The sequence below is a fragment of the Diachasma alloeum genome, unplaced genomic scaffold (genome assembly GCF_001412515.2).
Source record: "Diachasma alloeum isolate Michigan unplaced genomic scaffold, Dall2.0 Dall_scaffold_00197, whole genome shotgun sequence".
Taxonomy (NCBI): domain Eukaryota; kingdom Metazoa; phylum Arthropoda; class Insecta; order Hymenoptera; family Braconidae; genus Diachasma; species Diachasma alloeum.
In genome coordinates this window covers 1547785-1566637 of record NW_021680362.1, presented here as the reverse complement: position 1 = coordinate 1566637, position 18853 = coordinate 1547785, and the positions used below count along the sequence as shown (strand labels likewise).

Below are 18853 nucleotides of genomic sequence, written 5' to 3'. Positions count from 1 at the left end.
TTTATTCTACTCTTCGCTTTTTCTCAACGTGCTCTTCTTTTTTCTCTTATTACGAAAAGTAGGATTAATAAGCTGAGTAAAATTGCGTTATTTGCATGATTACACGTATCATTTCCTCAATTTTTTTTTTCATCGCTCACATTCTCGAATGTGTGGACATGAGAGATGCTTTTGCACACGTGTAGGGAAAAAAAGTAAGGTGAATAAAGTAAGGAGGTTGAAAAAAAAATATTGTTAAAAGAAACGAGCTGAGGCGTGTGAGACTGCGGAACGACAGGCTCGCGCGATGATTGGCCCGGGCCATAAACTGTATTTTCGCGTGTAAAATGTAAATGGCTCCTCGTGCCGCTGAGTGAACGGAGTTCAAAGAGCCGCCAGTTGTTAAAGAGCCTACTCGATCTCTCGTTGGAACGATCCTATCTCTGTCTCTCTTTCACTCTCATCGTCCACACATACACGTACACCGTTATGGATTTTTTTCCCCCTGGGAGGAAAGGAATCGAGCACTTTTCGTGTAGTTAAGATCCTCAGCATCACAGAGGAAAAAAAACAAGGGGAGAGAGAAGGATCGGTTCCTCTCACTTCAACTTTTTCCACCTGAGAACAGAAACAGAGAACGCAGGGTGGGCACGCATCGAGTCAAAATCTATTTCATATATTTCAAACCTTTTCTAGACCTTTCACAATATTTGGAGGGTCTCGGCTTGTGGTTATGGAAAAGATGGGACTGAAAAGCCGCCGACGAAACGTCCTCTCTTTCCTCGCTCTCTCGCTCTCTCCGCGCCGACCGGTGTCTTCGACGATTTGGAGAGATGGTAGTCTCTTTGGTCCACGAGTGATGGATGATAGGAAGCCAGAAACTCGGGAAAGGTATTCACCGGGCTTACTCCATCGATTCCTCACTATCCGCCGCATGTCGTCTTCGATTTGCGCCTGAAAAACCGATCTGACTTGAAAATTTTTCAACTCTTCGCGTTCTAACCTCGAAAGTTGATTTAATTATGGATCACAGCCGGAGGGAATTGGATGGATCACTGAAATGATGATGAGGGAACTCTTTGAAATCATCTTGGAAAGTCGGTTGAGCTAAAAGGCGAATTTGCTTAGTGCGGCACAAATGCAACAATATATTTTTACCTTTAATAATTGCGGGGGGATATTGGAAATTCTTTGAGAGTATTTTTGGAGAGCTAAAACATTACAAATGGATATCGTCAGGGAAGAGTGGGGTAACATGGACCATGAAGACAGAAATGAGACGGAGTTAGTGCTATTCTCACGTTATTGTTGCTATCTTTACACAAAAAAAAAATTAATTTCAGGAATCTATCGCCAATTATTGGTAATACTAGGGACTGACTAGAATGACGCTCATAGTCCGTGGTTTGTATCACTGAAATTGGGTGATAGATTCTTAAAAATTGGAAATGGCTTACTGAAAGTTTGAGACAGTATACTTTGGAACCCAGTGATAATTTCACTGAAAATTAGTGACAAAATCACTGAATTTTGGAATTTTGCACTCACTGAATTTTGCAATCGCGAATCTCTGTTGGGAATAAAATTTCAAAAATTAAGGATGCTTATCCAAAATCGCAAGTATTAAAAATAAATTGTTTTTTTCTTCAACTGAGAGATGAAGTTATTCCTTTTATCTTGATAAAGATTTCAATCCACCAACTCACGTTTATTATTCAGAAATGGAGTGGACAAAATGCACCAAACGCACGCGCTAATATGTGCTTATATGGGATAGAATCTTTCAAATATTTCCTCTTTTTGCGCGGGTACCCCGAATTTTTTTCTGGCCATTCGATTCAATATAGTTTTGCACATTACCTTCCATTTTCATTTCTATTTTTAGAGTCTTATAGTAGGTGAATTATAAATTTCAACATAAATCCCATAGGAGCCCGTGCATAAGGAAAAATTTGTTTATTTATTTTTGGCCAGACAATTGCGACTTATTTTTTTTTAACATCAAAGAAGTTAGTTTCTTATGTTCTGCTATCAGCCAAAAAATCTATAGAATTTTTCTTGAACATGAAAAAATAAGATTTGCTGAAAATAGCCAAACATTCTCAATGATCAAGTTCCTGAAAATTAAAGCTTTTCTTTCTCTGTGTAAAATAAGATTCAATTGATCTGAATCATATTATTTGGTGATCAAAATTGGAAAAATTCCTCTGAACTATGTGATGTAAAATTGATAAAATTATTTAAAGTCAAGTAGACCCATGAAATTATGTCACGTGATTCCCGAATAAATCGGAATCACATTCTTTTCCGATTATTCTGATCGGAATAATTATCACCCTTTCATGACTGAAAAACCTTTGCGGTCGAACTTAGAAAATTGATCGAATCTTCCTTAAAAAATTGATGGGAAGGACTAAAGCCAAAGAATTCTCAGTTATTCGAATCCGTACGGGATGAACGACTCGGTGAAAGTGATGGGAATCAATGGGATGCTAACGTACAAAGGCTTTGGCGCCCAAGTGCCCGTTAAAGAGCCATACCTGGAGAGGATACACACCGAGGTGAGCATCTCCTCTCCCTCTTCATCCTCCCTCATACCAACTTCGTGCAGGTATATAAATTCTGGTGCTATTATTGGGGTTCGTGCCTTCTCAGGACCCCTCTTTTGGAGCCCTCAAACTCCCCCTCTGCTCCTCGGTACCCTTGCTGTTGGCTACCTTCCTCCCTCTTTCACCATCTCAATGTCGGCATCTTTGTGATGCCCGCACTTTCCGCCAGTTCTGCCTTTCTCTGTCTCCAGCCACTTCCCAGCGTCCTGGGTGCTTCCAGTTGATGCTGGGATTTTTATAAGACCGTGGTGCCTTCTGGTGACTACCGGTGATTCGCCGGGAGAGGGGGCAGATCGGGTTGGCAAATGCAGAGTTTTTGTTTGGACAATTTCGGGGGATATTGAGAGGCTTGAGAGCCAATAGTTGGGGTGATTTTTAGGGTAGGATTGAGAGAAATTGCGGAATCAATTTTGCGAAAATTCCTGGCAACTGTTCGTTTTTTATGAATGCAGGAGAGTTTACAAGGTATGATGAGTGATCTTTGACATTTTCTGTGTGATTTTTTTAGGCTAGAAGTGAAGGAAATTGCGCAATTCATTTTGAGAGATATTTTATAGTCGGGCTTCTGGCTGTTTTCGAGGGGGCTCAATCCTGGCTGTTCAATTACCACTTTTTTAATCATTTGTGCGTAAAGTGGGATTTTCGGAACGCGGAAAATCCTCCTTTCCACATGTTGTGATGAAAAATAGGATTCGACACTCGTGAGAAAAGTGTTCTTTGATACTTGCGAGGGTACCACGCTTCTCACGGGTCAAAATGGTAGATTTCTAACCTAGGTGCAAAGTCAGATTTTCCACCCGCTTCGGGTGTACTTTGCGCCCGCCAGGAGGAAAAATATTTTTACGCACTCGTATCGAAATATGCTATCAGTTGCCAAAATGAATGAGACATTACGGACAGCAATAATGAAATCCAAGATGGAAATTGCGGTTGGTAGAAATTCAACACTATTCCACGTCCTTTTCACATTATCTAAATACTTGAGTCTAGAGCAAACTTTCAAAATGACTATTATGAAGTTTTCAGGTTAGGAATGAGGAAAATTGTGAAATCTGTACTGACGAAATTTCAATCATCGATTCAGCAACATTCGTGAAGGTCCACTGCAATGTGTTTTACTTCTGAATAATTCGAAATATTTTGCTAAATATTTCTGATATATTCTAAATATTTTATTAAATAGTTCGTTTTGCGGCTCCTTTTCAATCACCAAATTAGAGGTTAAAAAAATTTCCAAACTGATTTCGAACCAGAACTTTGCCGTACCAATATGCGGCTCAAACTTTGTTTTCCGCTTGTCTTAGATTGACTGAATGAATGAAAAACATGGAGATCAATAACAAATAATGAAAATAATCATTTCCGTCCCGGCGGGCGCAAAGTTACATTTCCCTCCCGCTTCGCGGACCGCGGAGGGAACTCTGACTTTGCGCCTACGCCGAGACGGAAAATCGCGTTCTAACCACGGGAAGTAAAATAAAGGACCCTCAGCCGCGTGCTTACCAACCTCGCCTTCGGCTCGGCTGGTAATTGCACTGGCGGCTGAGGATCCTTTATTTTCCCTCCCTAGGTTAGAAATATACTATAGGAATTTTTGAGGTTAGAAATGAGGAACTTAGCAAAATATGTTCTCATTTGTTCTACTCCTCCTTCTTAATTCCACAAAGCATGGGACTTTCTGTAGACTCAATAAATATTTGAAATCTCCATTACAAATTTTTAGGTTAAAATGAGAGAAATCACGAAATCCACTCTTACCTAAATTTTAGTCATGAACCCGTGGAAATTCATTTCTGTTTGTTCTACTCCTTCTCCTCATTCCCCAAATGCACGAGACCAATGATAAATATTTGAGATGGCCATCCTCAATTTTGCGGTTAGGCGAAGAAGACTCGCAAAAATCGTTTAAAAGGTGAATCCTAATGTATTCCTCCAAAAATACGCGTAGGGCCTCTATTTGCCATATCCCTTATTGTTATTTGCCAAATGCCCGAAAAATCATGAATGCCAATGTCAAATATTGGTTATCCATTACGCCTTTCTGAGCCAAGAGATAAGACAAATGGCGAAATTTATCTCAAATGATACTTCATTTATTTATCCTTCAATATCCGGCGTTCACAATTTAAAAATAATTACCCATGTAGGCACGGAATAACGTTATATATAACAACTAAGTGCAAATTGGTTTAATATATTGTAATACGCAATTTGCATGCAAAAAAAAATTGGCGCATTAAATCTTAACCTGATAATTCACTCTATCCTCGTTTCGCGCAAACATATCAAAAAGGATACACACATACACTGAATGGTTTACAAGGTGTGCAACATTGTATCATCTCCCGGCGTCTGTTATTGAAACTGACTCGTACGATAATTTGCATATTGTATACGACCTAAAACGACCAATTCAACCGGTGCGCGATTATGTATGATCCAAGAATCGATTCTACCTCATGTAGAGTTGGCTCGAATGTTACCGCCTTCACTTCTCCAAATGGGTACTTCATCGTACTTATACGTATTCCCCCTTTCGCATCTTATTATCGTTCAACGATCGTTATACAGCGAATCAATGGTAATTGAATTGATACCAACTATTGGACATAGAGAAATCATTCTCATGCATGGTGATAAAGATTAAGTTTTTATTTCCATTATCGGGCCGAGGAGATGAAATTATACGATAAAATGTGATATCAATGTGAGGATCGGTGAAGGCATTCTTTTTTTGCGTCAACGACCCGCGCAACTGTCGACAGTTTGACAGTTGATCAACTCCTGCGGGGGTATCTTATCTCCGGGTTTGGTGGAGGAAGGGGAAGTGAGGAAGCTTGTGTCGAAAATCGACAAGAAAACTGCTATCAGTTGTTGTGCGGACATCACGGTGTCTGATGTGTCTAGTTGTGGAGACAGCTTCGTTAAGTGATTATGAATCTTTGCGGGAGGGTAGGGGTCTGTGAAGAGAAGAATTAGGAGCTTTTTCATGGATCCAGACCAGCATTCGTGATTTCTGAACTATTGTAGTCGAATTCGAATGTTCAGCAAGAGTGCGGATGACGGAAATCAGACGTCAACTTCAGAGAGATTAGATTAGAAACTTCAAGGGGAAAAGAATAATAGATCTTCGCCGAGATGCGCTCAATCTTTGTCACGTTCATCTACAACCACTCTAGGCATAGCGAATGTGATATCTGAAGGTAACATAAGCCGATGCTTCAGAGTGCTTCAGTAACGTCCAGGAATCTCCTACAAGATTAGTAAATGACTTTTTGAATTAATTCAGGCATCATTAGAAGCTGTTTTAATTGCTATATCAGATGTTAATTCATGTATTCAAGAAGAGAAATTATTAGATCGGCGGTATTGTGATGCCAAATTCATTGACAATCGTCCAAATGATAACGACTGATGCTTCAGTAACACCTAAGCACATACTCAAAAATTTGACACTAGGTTTGAGCAAGTGTTTCACTTTAATTGATGAGTCTTCTCTAAAATCCAATAGACTTGAAAATGAAAAGAGGCAGATCTTCACATAGGAATATCAAAGAATGAAAATTGTTTAGAGTCACCTGAAACACAACGAACTTGATATATCCAAATATTCAAATTATGAGCAGGTACTTTAGAGATTGGCCTCAGCTTCAACCAAGTGATCAACCGAAATTGAAGAATTCTCTCCAAGGTCAATAAATGATTATTTGAAACGATCCTTATATCATAATCAATCCCTTCGTCGATCATCCGCAAACGGAAACTTAGGGTAATTACTGTACCAAATGCTGCTTCAAGAGACGAAGGTACTTCAGAGAAGAATAAAGAATATTAGGTGAAGGGTTTCAAGCGAGTGCGAATCATAAGGACTTTGATGTTTTAATAAACTACAAACTCATTCTTCAAGATTTGGCACTAGATTTGGGCAAGTGCTTCAATTCAATCGATAAACTCTTTCCAATATTACTAAAGGACTCGGAAAACTACGAAAGAAGGTCTTTTAGTGGACTTGATGCGAGGAGTTCAGGACAGTGTAAAAAAGTAAATTTTCATCTAGAAACATGGTAGATTATCAAATTTACCTAGGCAGTCGCCTCAATCCTGATGAAATTGACGTATCCAAGCAAAATATGAGGGGATAGTTCAAACTTTGAACTTTGAGTGAAGAATCACTTCAACATTTCAGAATAACTCCGAAATACTCTCTCCATCATAAAACGTCCTTTCGTCAATCATCCGGAATCAGGGAGTTACCACTATATCAGGTGTTGGCCCACATATTCAAGACAAGGTTGATTTGGAGGAGAATGAAGTACATTGCACTTTAAATAAATTTAAAAATTGAGGGAATCCAATAAGAAAAAAATTTCTTTATTTAAGTATATTAGATCATAAAAATTATTTACAGCTGTTTGAATCAGAATTAGGATGGCTTGTTGACGTTCTATTTTTTTTATCGTTATTTTACCTCGCTTCGACCCGGTTAGGGTATACTGCGATGATGATCAAGACTTTAAATGGTTAGATCGCACCATTCTACCCGGCCGGGATTTGAACTCGGAACCTTTCGTATGTGAGGCAACGAACTTACCCACTGCGCCAAGCCACCGTGCTCAAGATGTAGAACATGAATACATTTCTGAAATTAGGACATTAGTTTCAACAAAGTGCTTGCCCAAATTTAAAAAATCCCTTCCGACGTCCCCGGCTGACTCTTTAAAAGAATCCCCAAGGGAAATAGGTTCTTTCGTCAATCATCCTAAATCAGAAAACTTGGAGTATTGCAGACGAAGATGATTCGGAGGAAACTCAAGTATGTTGGCCCTCAAATAAACTCAGTAGATGTGTCATATCCAAATAAATCATGAACACGTAATTCAAACTGGAGGATTATTTTTAACAAACAGTTTCCTCAAAACTAAAGACTGTCTTCTCCACGGAAATAAACTCTTTCGTCAATAATCCTAAATCAGAAAAGTTGAAGTATCCAAGGCGAAGACAATTCATCGCAGACTGAAGTCCATTAGCCCTTGAATAAAATAAGAAGACATATTCAACTAAACCATGAACACATAATTTAAATTTGAGGATTAGTCTCAACAAAGTGCATCCCTAAATCTAAAGAATGCCTTCCAACATCACTGATTGACTCTATAAACCAATCTCCAATGAAAATCAGTTCCTTCGTCAATCACCCTAACTCAGGAAACTTGAAGTATCCCAGACGAAGGCAATTCACCGCAGACTAAACTACATTGGCCCTCAAATAAAATAAAAAGCCGTCATATTCAACTAAGCCATGAACACATAATTCAGACTCGAGGATTAGTTTCTTCAGACTGTTTCCCCAAACTAAAGAGTGCCCTCCAACACCACCGAATGCCCTTTAAAACAATCCCCCATCACCCCGGTCCCTTCGCCGATCATCCACAATCAGGAGCCTCGTAATCACCCCACCAGAAGCTTCCAACCCCTTCAGCCTCTTCAACACCATCAGCCATCATCACCAATCAAGCACCTACTAATCAGCCACCATTCCCCCAGAGCCCACCGTCCAGGGTTAGAATCCCCCGAAAAAGCCCCCAGCACACTCTATCACCTTCAAATCCCTGATAATCCTCGGCCACCTGTTCCTCAGTTTTTACCTGGGGTCCATCCGCGATCCATCGCCACGCCCTCGAACCAATCAACTCTCGCCCTCGGGCCTGACGTCATCGATATCCAACCGGTAGGGTACTGAACCTGGGGTAGGGGAACATCGCCCGAGACCTGCTCGCACTGCAGCATTAAACGGGGACCACGAGGCGGGTGAATTTTTTGTTCAAGACCCCAAGGAGTGGGGATCCAGCAATCTCCATCTCACTCACTCACCTAGGACCCACTGGCTCCCCAGCTACGGGATAAACTTGGCCTGTTGCAAGTGTGAGTTACACCGAAACCTCGAGAGAGTCGTTCCTCTTTCACTCCTTGTAATTTTCATTCGCACGTCAAAAAGACCACGTTGCAGTGTCCACTGTCCGGTGATACGTCAACTCTTGGGATTTTACAACATTTTACTGTTGCCCCTCAAACCGGTGAAGTGTCAACTGTTCCTTATCACTTAACGATTAAAAAATATGATTTTGCGATTGATTTACCTTGAGATTGTGTAATGTTTTTGAAGTGAATCAATGTGACGAAAGGAGTTTTAATTTCGAGTGATTGATTCAATTGATTATTTGTCAATGTAATTGCGGGGGGTGGATTGGGGGCTTTGGGTGACAGCAGGGAATAAGTGAAGTTATTTTCAAGTGTTAACCACCAGGGTGTGATGCCCTGGTTATGGTTAAAAGTGAGTGAGGCTAGTGGAAAGAGGTGGTGGTGGTATTATCGTCGCACGTCAGTGGGATTGATTGGTTTGATAGTACCCACGTGATATTATGGTGGAATTAGGTGGCAATGCGAGATCGGTCTCGTACCTGCAGAAAATACGTAACAATGATAATTATCAAAGATGCAGAACTAGAAGGAGATATCCACCGAGGATTCTTATTGTTGTTGTTCTTGTACTTTGGTTACCGGCGTTAGAGATACCGGGTGTTTTAGCCTGTGGACCTGGTAGGGGTGGTGGTAGGCGGCCAATACTGCGCAAACTCACCCCATTAGTTTTCAAACAGCATGTGCCAAATGTCAGTGAGAATACACTGCCAGCTAGTGGATTGCCGGAGGGACGGGTATCGAGGGATCATACGAGATTTCGAGATCTTGTGCCCAATTACAATGCTGATATCATTTTCAAGGATGAGGAGGGCACTGGGGCTGACAGGCTCATGACTCAGGTAAAAAGTTTTTTTTGTCTTTCGAGGGATTTACTCGGGCGGGGGACAAATTGTCTCGCCGAGGTTTATACGCATCGTTAACGTTTTATTCATTCTGCATTTATTGGTGTTTATACAACAGTTTGCACCTTCGCTCGGTTAAATGGCTACCGACGTCGCACCGGCGCTTTTGTGGATTGAAGATTCGTGGGTGGAGGGATGACGGGTTATGTCGGCGGAGTTTGTAATTTATTTTTTTGAGGGGGCAGTGGGAAGGAGGTTCGGGAATTTTTGGAGAGGTACTGTGCACAGTGCACGGGAACGGGTGACATTTGGTGGATTGCTGAACATTTTTAGGAGTGACGATGAATTTTGTTCAGGGGAGATGTAATCGAATTCGGGAATCTATTTAAATTTTTAATCAAAACATGATTAATGGGAAAATTAGTTGAGTTTTCCTGAAAAATGTGAATAGCACCAAGTTATGACGAATTTTCGATTAATTGGAAATTTAGGAGTATATTTACTTGAATTTTGATGATTACTATCAATTTGAATAGAATAATTCAACTGAAATTTATGTTTTTCATTGGTTTTTAAATGAAATTCTAAATTTTTAATTATGAAATTGCTTGAAATTTTAGTGGTACATGATGTATTTGAACGACATTTGAATTTGAAGCGTACCGGCGCTTTTGTGGATTGAAGATTCGTGGGTGGAGGGATGACAGGTCATGTCGGCGGGCTTTGTAGTTTTTTTTTCGGGAGGGATTGGAAATGGCGATTCTGGAATTTTTGGAGAGATACACTGTCAGAGAACGGTTGACATTTCGTGGACTGTTGGCTAGAAATATTCAGGAGTGATATTGAAGTTCATTCAGGAGAAAAAAAATTAAAGTCAGAATTTCATCAAAATCATTTTTTTAATTTGTAATCAAAAGATGATTAATGATTGAAAATTGGTGCGTTGTCATTAAACACATGAATATTTAGTGAAATTCAGGTATGTTCAGTTGAATTATTCTGATTCCTATCAATTTAAATGGAATAATTCAACTGAAATTCACATTTTCCAGTGATTTTTTAACAAAATTTTGAATTTTCAAGTGCGAAATTCATTGAAATTTCAGTGGAAGATAACGTACGAGAACGACGTCGTACCGGCGTTTCCGCGGATGGAAGGTTCGTGGCTGAAGGGATGACGGGTTATGTCGGGAGAGTTTGCAATTCATTTTTTTCGAGGGGAATTACCAAGGGAGGTTTTGGAATTTTTGAAAAGATACATTTTTGAAAAACTACACTGACATAATCCAAAAAATGAAAAAAAAAATCATAGACTGTCAACACTCAAAAATAGCAGAAAGCTAGAAATTCCCAGGACTACATTGAAATTGATTCAGGAGGAAAAAATTATGAAATTCTAAATTTTTGAGCAACGAAAAGACGAGATTTTCCCAACTTGAATTTTAAATTAAAATAAATATTTAGAAGCAACTTGCGCAGAATTTTTAATTAAGAGAAAATTTAGGAATGTATTTACTTCGTTTTTCCGAATTACTACCAATTTTCATGGAACAGTTGAACAGAAATTTACAGTTTCCATTAATTTTTTCATACAATTTTGAAATTTCAATAGCGAAATTCCTTGGAATTTCAGTGGAACTATAATGCGATAACAATTTTCAAAAAATATAACAATGTGGAACATTTTTAACAGTTTTTGGAGAATAATAGTGTAGACTTCGTTTGATCTTTTCCGTACTGACATTAAGTTTGATTTGGGGGCAAAAAATAATAAAATTCTAGCTTTCTGAACCACAGGAGGCAAGATTTCCCCAACTCAATTGAATTTTTCAAACAAAAAATGGATATTTAGTAACAAATTTACTGAATTTTCAATAAATTAAACATTCAGAAATATATTCACCGGAATTTTCATGATTACTATCAATTTTTGTAGAATAATTTAACTAAAATTTACATTTTCCCTTGATTTTTTCCTGAACTTTTGAATTTTCAATGACGAAATCCTTGAAATTTCAGTGAAACTACAATGTAATAAGAATTCCCAAAAATTAACCGGAAATTTCAACCGAAATTTCGGTTGTATTCGATCTTTTTCGTACTTCTTCCTTAGAAACTCGCAAGCTTTCGTTCATTTGCAAGAAAATGACATGACGAAGAGAAAAATGTCTCCTTTACTAAAAATCAAATCCAATTTTATCCATATATGAAGTTAAAGTGTTTGTTTCGAGGGAAATTGAGTGAGGAAGTTCATCACGCCGAATTTTCCAAAACCATCTGGAGAATTAATTCTCAACTGAAGCCTCTGACCGTCGGTTCAACACAAAGATCCCCATTCTCCCTCACTATTGACTGTTACACTCTCTTATCTCATTGTCACAACCTAACAGCGAACCTTGACCGGATGCGTTTTCACTCGTTCAAACATTGACTGAATTTTTTCTCCCCAAACCGTGAAAGAAACAGACCGAAATTTCCAAAAAAAGATAACAAAAATCCACGGAATGTTCCTTGGATCCGAAATTAGGGGAAATTAATGTGGTTAACGAAAATGAGGGAAGTAAAAACAAAAGAAAAATAAAAATAAATAAACGTGCGCGCCACCTAAGTGATTGTGGGTAGGTTTATGGCAGCCATAACCAGTGTTTGGTTTGGCGCGTTAAAGCTACGCCAATTACGGCAAATAAAACTTAATGGTTTCGTTGTCCTTTATTCTTTTTCATCATATATATATTTTTTTCCATTATTCCTGTGTCAACTCTGGCCCGAAAGCATTAATGGCAAATGCAGTAACGATTGAGAACTCCAAAAAACGTAATTAAATATTGCAACAGGGAATTTCAGTGCATTCCATTTCATCAAATTAAGCCCGTAAGAAGAATGTGAAAAAAATTGTTTGAAACTCTGAGAATTTCGCTGTATTTTCCGAGATCTCGGTAGAGCCTTCGGCCGTCGGTTATCGTCACCGTGTATACATTTCTCAAGTGCCTCCTGCCAGCAATAAACTTTGAAAACAGGTGTGGGCTTCATACTGAAATCAATTTCAAGCAAGACTCTCTCCTGAAATCATGATTCCACTTGGGGATAAAATTAATTTGGAATCATTTGAAATCATTGAACTCACTGGAGTCCTGAAATTTGGAATCGTCGAAATAAAGGCGTTGGAAATCAGCGGAATTGATCGAAGTTAGTTGAGTCAAAACTAGAAATCAGTTGTGTACCACAAATATGAGAATAATTTCGCCGTCTCTGATAATTGCCAGTGCATTTCCAAAACTCGATGGAAGGATTTTTTGGAAAATTGAAACATATTTCTAGACAATTCAGTTGATGTAATGATCTCTCTGTAGAATAAGGCAAATAGTTTTCGTGAGACACGAAATTGAGAACTTTGCGGTTTTTCGTTGATTATCACGGGTGAGTAGGGCAAAATAGACCGTTTTTTATTGGCAATAACTCGGGATTGAGAGAGTGAAACAAAAGAAAAATCCATGTTATTTTCAGTAGATGAAGAATATTTGTTGAATTTAAGCAAATAGTTGTTAGACACATGCATAAACAACCACTGGTAAATTTTAAGTTGTTATTTGAGTTGTGAAATCTTAATAACTAGTTAAAATTTAGGAAACAATTGTAGATTTTGGCAAAAGCCAGTCGATGATACAGATGACACAACCAAACCGCCCTGAGAGTCAAACTTGGTAGCAAAGCGGTGAAACAGTTCAAGTCGTCTTAGTCCTTTGCTGATTTTTCAAGGAAAATGGACGAATCTAGGGGAGACACCGAAATTTTCGTAATGACCTTTTTTGTAGAGTAAATTGAGGGCCATAAAAAAGGTCATGACGAAAATTTTGCTGTCGCTCTTAGATTTCGATATATTCATTGAAAATCAATAGTCAAAATCGACTTAAACTGTTTCATCGCTTCGCTGCATCGTTCGACTTTCACCGAAATTTACAGATTGTTTATATGTTCTTACAAAAACTATTAAAGTTTAGCAAATAGTTGTTAAAAATTGATAACTGGTTGTCCCTTCATTTTTCCAACATTTTACTATTAAACTTTAACAATTAGTTGTTGAAATTCAACAAATATTTCTGACTGTGTATCGTTCGGGGAGCAAATTTGAAAAAATCTAAACCACCCGTATTACCCATTCAATATTGCACATTAAACTTCATTCATTGAGTACCAATGACTTCATTTCCTCTGAATTATCTGATTTCAAATTCTTCAAATCGTGCGAAATCAATTGCAGTGATGACAGTCATTCACGGGAAATCGACTTCATTTTGAAGCCATAGTATCACTCCACCCGACTGGAAAAAATCCCGGCAATATCTCACTATAACCACCGTCTAGCTGCAGGCTTTATTAATAGGTTACAAACCTAGCAATCACGATTCAGACCATTGAACTTCTCGTCAATGAAAACGTCAGTTCCACTCTCTAAAGTAACAAATTAAAGTTTCCTGAGGAAGACAGTGACGTTCTGAATGAAGTATCCTTATGCATGAGAATCCTCGGAATATATTAGTTGTCATCGTAAAGTTTTACGTCAATCATCGTTACAATACGAAGTGCCACTTGACTCGTTTTTTCAGAATCCGGCCTAAAGTGATACTTCACGCAGGTTAAACATTCATCATGTTTACTAATTTTGATTTCATTACTATGTGGTGGAGAGGTGCACTGGCGCACTGATTTTCCCGGGAAAAAAGTAATGAGTCAATGTTTGCGGGAGCATTTTGTAACCTGTTGAGGGTATTTTCGTCATGTACCTGGAAAATCTCGGCAGGTCAGTCATTCTTCGGGTATTTATGCATGTTTCGAGAATGGGTAATCGCTATTAGTGACGATTCGTTAAGATTTGTTTCCGAGGAAAGCATGGAGGAAATTAATTTTTTTTTATCAAGTGAATTGTTACTCATTTAAGAACAATGTTTCCTACTTGGGGACTTGATAAGATTGGGGAAGGTTGATCGAAACAAGTGGGAAATTGCTCTTGAATTGTCCATAGTATTGTTATCTTTGCTAATAAATCAGCAATATGCTTCCGAATGGCTATTTTGCATATCATTTCCTTCTATCATGTATAATTCATTGTTTTTGTTTTTATTGAAGTGAATATGATTTCCTTTTACCTAATTTTGTCAGATTTTCAACTTGGTTGAATGTTATCAGCTTCATTATTCTTATTATCCCTTTTCTTCTATACAACCGATTGTCTTCGTTACAGTTTTATCTTTCTCCTCAGCCCTTCGATAAAATCTTTATACACGGAAAGAAATTGTCGATAAAAATTAGACCTCCAGAGGGCCAAACGTGGGACGAAATTACATTCAACCACTTTTTAGGTTAAGTTTCGTCGGAACAATTAGACTTGGGAGTCTAATTTTTGCGATTAAACTAACCTTCGTCCCACGAAGGAGGTCTCATTTTTAATCGAAAATTTTTATCGAAAATTTCTTTCCGTGTAGAAAAATTTTATTTACACATACTTAAATGAATTTGAAACATCACATTTGAAGAAACTATCAGAAAGCTCACTTTCAGGGAAATTCATGAAAAATTTAAAATTTTCAATGATCATAGAAATCAAATCAACCAATGTAGCTATCGTAATCATCTTTCAACTTCGACTTAATGACATTAAAGCAAACATTTTAAGCTATGATCGAATTAATTTAAATTACGATATTCAAAGATATCCCCGAAATTCTGATTTTCAAAAAAAACAAAATTTTTTAATAAATTAAAATAGCAATTATTGCTATCGCCTTCATCTTCGAACTCAATCAAAACGGCATCCAAACAAATTCTTAAAGCCATTATTTAATCAATTGGGAACATTTTTTTAGTTATCGTGAGACAACCGATTTTCGAAAAAATTCAAAAATAAAAAAAACTAATCTATGAATTAAGTTTTAATTAATATAGACAGATAGGGCTCAACAATACCTACATTTGAGAAACAAGAATAATTTAATTCCATGAATTCATTAGTGAAGAATTGAAGGACATACGTACGGACACGGTCTAAAAATGTCATTTTCGGACTTTTTGGATCATAATACACGGAGAGAAATTTTTTAGAAAAATGACGGCCAGGAAAAAATTCCAGTGCCGGCACTAGAAATTTTAATGGGGAAAACGTGAATTTTTCTCCGTATTTCTGTGAAAATTTCACAGAAATCCCCAGAAATTATACCAGAAATACCGAGAAATTTTACCTTAACAGCACTAGAATTTTTCACAGTCTGTGGATTGTAATTTTTTCCAGTACTCGTACTAGAATTTTTCTAGAAAATTCTCTCCGTGTAGGTCGGTATAACTTACGAAATCAAAACCTTAAATTTGAACGATTACAATGCTTCCATTCGAAAGCAAAAAATATAAATGGCCATCATATTACATTACTTGATAAGCGGAATAGAGGCTTCAAAAATCGTTACACTGCATTTTTTAAGAGCGGCCCTACATGCAAGAAGAAATCCATTAAAGAAGGGAATTTATATATCGCTCCACATGTTTGTGACGTCACAGGAAATGATTGGATGGGATTTGGATGAGGTAGGAGGTGAACCGAGATTATTATTCTCAATATGAATAACCATTCATGAACTTTCAATTTTCTCAACAGTACAGAAAATAGTGGATTTTTCAGTGACTTCTCAAGTTGAAAACCCTCACAGTCTCTCTGCAAATGAAGAAACCCATTCAAGGCGATAATTCTTCTTCCCAGTGATACCGCTTCATGCAATCGAAAATCATCTCCAAGAAATCCGTAAACTTCACATGTAGTTAGGCGCCTCCTAATCGCTATCAGAGTTCAAACGGCTTCAATCCCCCGTCGGTTTTCGTCAAAAATCGACCAAAAAATCGTCCCATTATTTCCAAAACCCCTGCACATTCATTTCTCGCCTGCTCCGACTCTCGAAGACCCCAGAATGACGTCAATTTCTTCATCCTTTGTCTCCGCGATGAGGGCCCGATCGATGTCCCATCGATTTCTTCGCTCCTCTTTTTTTTCCTTCCTCTCATCCTCTTTTGTTACTCCCGCGTATCGAATGACCTAGAAGAGACAAGATGAGTTCTCGTCTCCGGTGGCATTGCCAACGATAACGAGACGATCGCAGCTGGTGTCATCGACGCGTTGACGTTCCCTCTTCCTTGAAAAAATCTTGTCCCATTCTTTACAATTTTTTTCATCTCGTCGCGAGGTCGCAGAGCACTCCCGCATCACGTGGCGCCACGTGCGACTATCGAGTTTCCTCGCGTGCGATGTGACACACTGGGCGATCAAGTGAGAGGGGGAGACACTTCTAGACAATTACGGGATGACACTTGCGGAAATGTTTCGTTACTAACCTAGATCAAATTGGTGATGAAGCGTATCAACTTGTGAAAGACAAATCTGTTCGGAGGAGTCGTTACGTATGGCGTCGCGCAGATAAGGTATTTGTAGAAGGCCTTCGGGTAATGGAGGATGAATGTTATGTTTACTGGTACTACTTTATGGGGTTCTTTATGGATAGATGATGGAGCCTATTGCGATTAAAATCGTCGTTAATGTTTTATAATAGGAGCGAGAGTTGTGGGGAGAGAAGTCGTTATGGAGAGGCAGTTCATATCAGTGGCTTCAGGTGGTTCTGTAATGATGTGATGAAATGTCATTGTTATTTTTGATTAATGATTATTCATTGTTGGGGGCTATTTCTGGTACAGTTGTTCAGAACTTTTATTCAGGGACAGTTTCACTGAAATTTCAAGGGATTTTGTTAGTGAAAATTCACTATTTACTGGAAAAATTCATGGAAAATGTCAAGTGTAGTTCAATTATTCTATGAAAATGATAGAAATCGGGGAAATTCAAGTAAATATTGTTTTCAATTTTCAAGTAAATGTGGAATGAGTGTACTTAACTCCTGAATATTCGTGTTGTGATTGAAAATTAGTGATTTGGTGAAAAAATTAATAGAATCAGTAAATTTCAGTTCAATTATTCGCGGGAATTCGTAGAAATCAGGAAAATTCAGGTGAATATGTTGTATTATTATTGTTGTAAATATCTTTTTCAATTTTCTATTAATTGGAAATTCAGCGTAATTTAGTATAGAATATTCATGTTTTGAATTCCATTCAATTTTCGTATGTAACGATACCACGAGAGCTTCAAAATTATCAGGGATTTTCCAATAGGTTCGTTAAAAATTAACGAAGAAGGCAAATTTTTCAGGTTAAACAATTGCAAATGCGAAGCACCAGTGATTTTTCCTGCAAAACTTAATGAGTTTTGAGGCTTAAAACACTGCTAACGTCACTTCCTCGGATCACACCACATTCATTTACAATAATTGTACTTTCAATTGCTCAGATTTATCGATGAAAAAATACTTCTCCTCTGATTCTCCAAAAAGAAACAAAATCGCCTGAATTTTCAATTTTTCCTGGAATTTTCCTGGATTGTCACAGAATAATTGACCTGAAAAATCAAATACTTTATTGATTTCCAGATCACTTGAACAGAAAATCAATGCAATATTTGATTTTTCAATGACAAAATTTCCTGAAATTTCAATGGAACACGAACACGATAAAAATTTCCGCGATTTCGCACGAAAGACGCAGACGAAAATTTTTAACAGTGTCGTTGGCAATTCAGATGAGGGGAATAATTCATCCGAATGCCCCTTGTGCTCCAAAATTATCTAAAATGATCCTCAAGTTTTCCTGCAAATCAACGAGTGGGGCAAGTTTGGCCAAACTTACCCCCCTCGTTGTTATGCAACAAAATTTTCGAAAAATTTCCGCCAATTTTGAAGCACTCGGGGCATTACAACTGAAAATCGAGTTCGCTCCCCGATTACTTGACTTCTTCGATAATTTTCCTCCAACTTTTTTCTCCGTGTATGTATTCTCAACAGAAATGAAAACAAAATCCCCCATAAAACCCCTCATTTCTAATTATAGAAACCAATTTAATCTCAAATTATGCTCATTAACCCAGCCAAAGCCCGAAGCAAAACCAATCCAATTTATAACTTCTCAACATAACCGAATAAAAGTGGGTAAAAATGGTGCACAAAAGAATCAATCGCGTGCTTGTTAAAGTGCAAAACGGAGGCGTTCGAAGGCTAACGCGAATCACAGTGTATGAAAAGGGTGGCGGAGGGCGGGGAGGACTGAGGGGGAGGTTATACTGAAAACGAGATGAGAAGGGAAGCCAAGTTGAACGTCGATGTTGCTTATGGTCGGCTGTCCGTGGCGTGTTACTAATGAGCGCGGGATTAACGCTGTTGGGGCTCCCTTCTCTGTACTCCACACGATCCGGGGATATCCCCGTGTAAGATCGCCTCCGCGGGACCATCTTCAATTTTTTTTCTCCTCATATCTCTCTCTCTCTCTCTCTCTCTCTCTCTCTCTCTCTCTCTCTCTCTCTCT

At 38.2% G+C, this 18853-nt stretch overlaps 1 protein-coding gene across 1 annotated transcript in view; it reads left to right on the top strand.

Moving 5' to 3' along the window:
• Positions 1–9007: 9007 nt before the first annotated feature.
• LOC107048766 (sonic hedgehog protein A) overlaps positions 9008–18853 on the top strand; it is a 60841-nt gene continuing 50995 nt past the window's right edge. The window contains exon 1 of the mRNA XM_015272126.1: positions 9008–9406. Within this exon, the coding sequence (XP_015127612.1) occupies positions 9008–9406 (399 nt within the window). The remainder of the gene's footprint in view (positions 9407–18853) is intronic.